The sequence below is a fragment of the Rhea americana genome, unplaced genomic scaffold (assembly GCF_003343005.1).
Source record: "Rhea americana isolate MKP2758 unplaced genomic scaffold, rheAme1 scaffold_290, whole genome shotgun sequence".
Lineage (NCBI taxonomy): Eukaryota > Metazoa > Chordata > Aves > Rheiformes > Rheidae > Rhea > Rhea americana.
In genome coordinates this window covers 873,141-880,265 of record NW_028186413.1, presented here as the reverse complement: position 1 = coordinate 880,265, position 7,125 = coordinate 873,141, and the positions used below count along the sequence as shown (strand labels likewise).

The 7,125-nt window shown below is 36.4% G+C and overlaps 1 protein-coding gene across 1 annotated transcript in view; it reads right to left on the bottom strand.

Annotated features, from left to right (window-relative positions):
• Window positions 1–6: 6 nt before the first annotated feature.
• The window catches only part of NT5DC1 (5'-nucleotidase domain containing 1), a 153,596-nt gene continuing 146,477 nt past the window's right edge, over window positions 7–7,125 (bottom strand). Inside the window, exon 12 of the mRNA XM_085309126.1 lies at window positions 7–2,925. Coding sequence (XP_085165252.1) covers window positions 2,807–2,925 — 119 coding nt within the window. The 3' untranslated portion in view covers window positions 7–2,806. The remainder of the gene's footprint in view (window positions 2,926–7,125) is intronic.

Sequence of the window (7,125 nt, the reverse complement as noted above, 5' to 3'; positions counted from 1 at the left end):
GAATCCTTATAGTGTTCATGATCAATATGGCCAGCTCTCTACCAGTTCTCTGTCATGTGCCTTTCTTCTCTCTGGTCTCCATGCCAGCTACGACCTCCATTTCCATTTCCATCATCTCTCCAGTCACCAGAGCACCAGTCATCCTCTGTTGCCAACCTCTGCTTTTGCAGCTACACACAACCTTAAATGGCAGCCAGACATCTCTCCATCACTACTGCTGAGCATATATGAACTTTTCAATCTGGTGGTTGAATCAAAAAATACTTGGACAACATCAGAACTTGGAAGCATCAGAAAAATTTTGTTTGAATTTATGAAACCCTTTCTTTCTACCTGAAATAAACTTTCGATTTCATTTTGGAGATCTTTAGGCCACCTGCATACACATTATTTTTTCCTTTTAATTTATATTTCATTCCTTTAGCTAAAAGAAAAAGTTAAAACTAAAAGACAAGTGCATCATTTTGAAAATGCAAAACTGAAATATTTCAGCTTTTTCTAGCCTTATTCCCTTCTCTGCCCTTCAAACGTAGAGGAGCAGTACTGATCTCATAGGAATCGTTTTTTTGGCAAATGCTTCGAGTAATTTTCCTAACTCTTCCTATAACCACAGACTGTGGTGATATATGAAATCATGATTACTGCAGCTTTTACTTTTACTTCTCTCTCTGGTCTATGTGATCTGGCAGTAAGTGCAAATGGCTAGTTAATCAAGTCCATGTATGTATTTCTTCTGGTAGTCTTCATGTTCATAATATCTTTAGAATCTATCACTTTTCTATCAAAAAAAATACTAGTTCTCCACAGAGATGTCAAGAACCAAGGACTTTAGTGGATTTTCACTCTAATTTTCATTAACTCTTAGATTGCAATTAATTTTCTTTAAAATCCAGGAGAAAACCCAACATAAAAAAAAATCACCTTCAAATTCAGAACAACAAACTTGTGAGGGCACTCATTACTGTTTTGGACCATAACCCACTTAGAAATTTTGCAAAAGATTACTTGATTCAGCTTATAATTTCAAATGATGCTGCAGTCATGGATCTGTGAATTTATTTTGCGTCCATCTCTATTTAATACGAAACATACTTTTATCTTGAGCCAGATTCTCTGGCCAAGACATTGATGGCAATTTAAGCATTCCAAAAGAAATACAAATATTTCACTTACTGCTACTTTCATAAGTTAAATATATTCAACCTATGGGTTATGAGGAGAATGGTACTTTTAATTTTCCTCCCTCCTCCCTTCTGCATCTTGCTTTAGGGAAAATATTTCCTTTTTTCTTTTTTTCCTCTTTCTTATTTGTTTCATTTGTTTTATTTTTTCATTGGGAAAAACAATGCTCAATGTTAATTATACAGTTGACTGAAAAGTTGCATATTATTTGTAAGTGCACCAGACCACTAGAATTTATAACAAACATCCCTATATTTTAGAAACAAGAGTTAGGGGAAAAAGTACAGAAGCAAAGAGACTGATAAATCTCCAACAAGGTTGAGTGATGTTTTCATTCTGACTCTGACACAAAATATTTTAACTAGTGGAGCTGCAAAGATAGAGTAAGCTGGGTGAAGACACAAATTAATTTMATTCAGATCATTGTCTAGGCCTAAGAAAGTAAATTCTTAATACTAATTTTTCTTTAAAACAAGAACTGAGGAAAGAAAATTTCTGTGTATTGTTTCCTTAAATTTGAAAGAAATTTATTGCAAATTCTGCCATCTTAGTGTGCCTGGACAAAACTGACAACTGAGAGAATGTCTTAGACATTTTTTTGAATCAACCACCTTGAGTTAGTTACTTAATGTTCCTTATGCAAAGCTCAGGAGAATCAGGTCTTTAGACTGAATCCACAGAAAACAGGATGYGGATTTCCTTAACTTAGCCCGTAGGAAAAAAATAAAAACAGTTTATATCTTGAATYTTGCTTCTCTTCTGGGCTTAGGCTGTACTTAGCAATGATGGATGTATATAGGTGGTGCTATATCTTTCTGATCCTTAGAAGCATTTGCCATGGAGGTAGAAAACGTGGATCTAAATCCACTCAAGCTGTAGAGGACACCGTACACAGGTTTCCCTTATTCTGCAAAAGAGCTCTGACTCTTGAGGTATTAAAGACCACAGGAGAAAAAGACACGTAGGGAACCTTGTTGTAATAGTGGTTAGGCACACTCAGGAACAGGAAGCATTCAACATAGTTTTGAGGACTCTAATTCTGCATTTAGCTGCCTAAATTCCACTCAAGTCTCTTTTTGGATATGAAGTATCTTTTTGTAACCAAAAGACCAGTCTGTATCACAGTCCTTCTGTATCTCCAAGAACTATACTTCTCTTCTTTGCTTAAATAGGGAGAGAATAAATTCCTCAGAGTCTGCAAAACACACAACTACTAGGATAACTTAATGGGATATGGCTCAGGGTCTAGTTTCATGTCCAGGACTTAAAACAGCAGTGGTATCGCCTTAGATGGGGATACTACTGCCAATGTCCTTGAAAAAGTGTAAATTTAAACATAACTTAGGATGAGGTATTATCAGCACATTTCTCTTACAGCATTTGGGTAGCACATGGAAAAGCCAATAACACTTTGTGACAGGCAGTGGTGGTGAAAAAGATTTACAGAGAAGTATGCATTGCTCACTTCTTCCAGCTGCAGAAGCAAGTGAAGCACAAGACTACATGGGAGGCTGCTTTTAAACCATCATTCTATTTTATGAAGCATCAGACAGCATTTCCATCAATTAACATTTGAGAGCAGTAAAGTAAGGACCACAAGGTTATTCAAGCAAAAGCAGAAAACCTATTTCATAGGCACTGACTCCTCTTTAGGCAGCAGCACTCTTGGGGGACTTGGGTAGTAACCAGCAGTTGCTGAGTTATTTGAGGAAAATCGTGTAAATCTGTAGTCCAGTGGTAAATCTGAAAAAAAGAAACATACCACATCTGATTAGCAACACAGCCCACATCACATAAAAAAGAATAAGCCTGTGATGAATAGCAGTACTTCTTAAGCCCTTGAGCTGGTTGCTCACTAGTATTAGAACTCAACTAGGTTGCATGTTTACATATTTATTTGACATCTTCAGCCATCCTAGGGATTAAGCTTAACTACAGTGAAGGATATTCAGCTCCTTGATTGCTGCAATAATGCATAGAAAAATGACTAAACTAATGATTAAAAATTAAATAAAAATCTTCATTAAACCTACATAGCATTTTCCCAGTAGGAACAGTTTCAAGTTCATTCTTTAAATTGTTACTCTTCTCTTTCATCTCAACAATCTACTCATAAAAGGGCTACTTTTAAAACATAGAAGTCTTTCTTTTTTCTTTTTTTTTTCTTTCTCTCTCTCTCTCTCTCTCTTTTTTTTTTCCCCTATGGCTATTGTAACAAGATTCCCCAAAGGCACCTGCTTTTAGACTTTCTGGCAGCTCAGTGTTAACAAAAACACCTTGTATCAGGCATTCCTAGGAATCTGCACTTGTACCTTGGCACACTCACCACTTTCAGTCTGTAAGGAACATTGAATACATTGAAATAGTTCTGAATGCTCAAAGCTTTCTTTTATGTAGCCTTTTAAAAAAAGCCAGCAGTGATTCAGTCCCTTTGCAACCAGAAAATTGATACTTCCCATACTTCCCTGTTATTCAAAGTTCAAGAAACCAAATTAAAAGTAAACAAATAAAAAAATTGTTTGTTCAAGAAACAAATACCCTTCCAATAAATGACAAACCAAACAAAAGGACAGCTCCTTCCTAGTTTGTCTGTTTGAAAAAACAAAAGAAAATGTAAAAAATACTACTCAGCACATCTAAACAGTAAGTTACCAGAATGACAACTTTGTCCTTTTTAATTTRGAGTAAATTTGAGGTGATGATATCCTATTACTATACACTACAAACTTTTTCACACTCAGCTGCCGCTGTGAAACCCCAGATCATATTCTTAGCAGTTTCGGCACAAGCAACAGGAAGTTCAGCTCTATCTCACAAGCAATTAATATACAGACACTAGGACAACATCCAGACCTGCAGCTTGGAGACTGTATTAAACACAACTAAAGAAAACAAATTAGTAGTATTAGATCCTGCTAAAAAAAAAATCAGATACAGGCTGGAATAAAGCAGGAATGGGAGGAGATAGGATTACAAGTGAATTACACATTGATTGCTTTATAAATGGGTTACTTCAAGTTGTGAAAGMAGCACATTTTCTCATTTTGTCTGAGTCAAAAAAACCTCTCCAGTGCCTCTTCAGAGCCCAGCGAAAGAACAGGTAGATGTTTTTCTAGCCTACTGAGGGCCCAATGAAATTACTGCCTGCTGAGTCTATTTGTGACAGCGCTGTTTAAAATAAAGGGTTCCAAAGTACAAATCAAAACAATTAAGTAGGCATGTCTGGGTATTGTTTTAAGCTATTAAAAAAATGCTATACAGTTACTTTTATATATAAAATTTTACTAGCTTTTAATTCTATCATTCTAGACTCTCCCAAGTGTAGTTTAACGACACAGCAACATAAATGGGGCAGACTTGCTGAAGAGTTGCTTACTTCAAAGAGAAGAAACAGTTGGATCAAAATGGTAATTTTGTTGATATTTCATGTTTAAGTAGCTTTAAACAATCCACTGAAATGCCAAACCCATTCTATATACAGTGTCCATGATTCCAACAGGGAATTATATATATATATATATATATATATGTATATAAAACATATTCAGAAACCAATTTGTCTATTTAAATATTGCTTTGTTCTGAGCAAGCTGATTTTGGAAGATTACACAGAGTAGAAGGTATCTATTATTTAAAAATGTTGTGTAAGGCACCACTGAAAGTTATTGAGCAGACATTATTCCTCACCCATTAAGCACAGTTTATATATTACAAATGTGGAAAAAAATCTTCCTGCATTTCCAGATTTGTTTTCATCAATTATTTTATTTGCTGCATCTGATTTGTTCAGAGTATGTAATATTTACACTATTGCTTTATTTCACTGCTAGATTTATGAGAAAGCTCTGGACTGATCCAGAAAGACATACTTGGAATATTAGTGGCTATAAATAAGAACATAATGAGGAAGAAGGGTAGGTAGACAAAGAAAGAGAAATGAGGATTTTTATTGAGGGAATGCACAATTTATGGAAATATAGAARTCCAGAGAATGTCACAGATAAACTTCGTCATAAGTTCTTTTAGATTAAGTTCTYTTGATATCTTTGCAACTTCAAAAAATTGCTGTTGCCCTGGATTGCAAAACTATCATGCAAGCTGTACACCAAAACTTGATCCGGCTTCTTTTGATATAAATGGTAATGACATCACTAGTTCCAGCAATACTGGGCAAAGAACAGTGATAAAGGTTTTGAAAGTGCCTCCTGGACAAAGCAGCAATTCATTTCATATCTCTTATTATCTCGTATTTTCACTTATGACAGAGAAGAAAAAAGCAGCTCAGTTTTGCTAAATTGAAATGGTTGCACATYTCACAACCTGTTGCAAAAGGATGCAAAAAGAAGATATAGTGTATGATACCAAAGCAAGTCTAAGCTTAAAAAAAAGAAAAAGAAAAAAGAATTACTTCTTTCCAAATTGATTGTTTTCCTAGTATTTTTGCCAGTAAATTTCTTCAGCTCTGCTACTATTTGTACTCACTCCTGCAGCTGCCTTGCATCCTGGCACCCCTTTTTCATCTAAACCTGATGGAGAGCTGTGAATTAGGTGGGGGTAGATATCCAGCCCTTTCAGAGATATAATCTGATAGGGAGGCTTTAATTAGGCCTAACCTACACTGACAATGAACTCAGTACAAAAGTCATCAGATATCACCACTCTGCTAAAAAGCAAACTAACTAAATAATTTGAGGCTGGAAGAATGAACCAGCTGGCTCTACCCAAAGACCCTGAGGACCAAAATCCTGGAAATTTTCTGTCATACCTAGATAATTCCGCAAAGACCTACTCTGTTCCCAAGACAAATAGGATATTCGCTCTCTGCACAATCTGACATTTCCTCCTGTCTCCTTAGATTTATTGGTAGATGTTGTCTAGCTGCAGAAGATAGAGCAGGCTAGAAGGAAAAGGAGAAAAGACATTGACACAGTGAAGGGGACAGATAACGGACAGGAACCCTCTAGCCTGATGGGCCCCTTGCTATATCTGAGTATGGTTACACTGTCCCACAAGTGGCCAAAACAGCGGTATTTTCACTGCTTCAGACCTATGGAAAATTGACTCAGTTCTAGACTTCAGATACACCCCTCTCCAATGCATTCCTCTATGGGAATTGCATAGTGCATGTACTATACAGAAACGACCCAAAGGGGAATCTCTTTTGGAGCTAGAAAAGCTCCTAAAAGTTGGAAATGGARGGCCCAAAGGACTATGCTATTTTTTAGATCTAGCAAAATTTTAGTCATTAGATGTTTCTTCCTGAATTTCTGTTCCACTTCTTTCTTTCTSAGCGCAAGTGACTGATGAAGAAGTGTCCTTTGCAACACCCCTTCAGTCTGTTATTAGCATTTCTCCGTGGTTTGGGCAGCATTCAAGGATTACATGCATAGACCGACCACAGGAGCATTCCTGCGCTGCTCTGCATCGCTTGCAGGACGTCAGCAGCCCTRGTGTTAACAAAACAGTAGTGATGACGTTCTAACAGGAACCACTGTGGGGCTAATTCCAGTTATTAAGCTACTGTCTTCCAGTAATTAATATGCAGTTATTAAGTGTTGTTAATGTGCTCTGATGCTTATGCACATCTATATCCCTACATGTATTTAGGTGATGCTGATGGATTTCCTACTGGAAATGCCTCCATGTYAGTCTGCTATTCATTTATTGTAAGGCAGCTAAATGAAAGCCACAAGCTTTTTTATTGGAAGAAAAATTAGAGTTCCAGCCACAAATGGAGGAGGAGGAAAYGTAATATTCTAGATGAGTGATCAGGAAAATATTTGAGTAACTGAATGGAAGACAATTATAATCTAATCCAGACACAGGCCTGCTTGATAAAGTCAATACTCACGCCTAATCCTTTTTTGAGATTTCCTTGAACAAACCAATGCATTAAGAAAATACAATCCTAGCTAAGCTCTTTAGATGGAAGACACTTTTTAA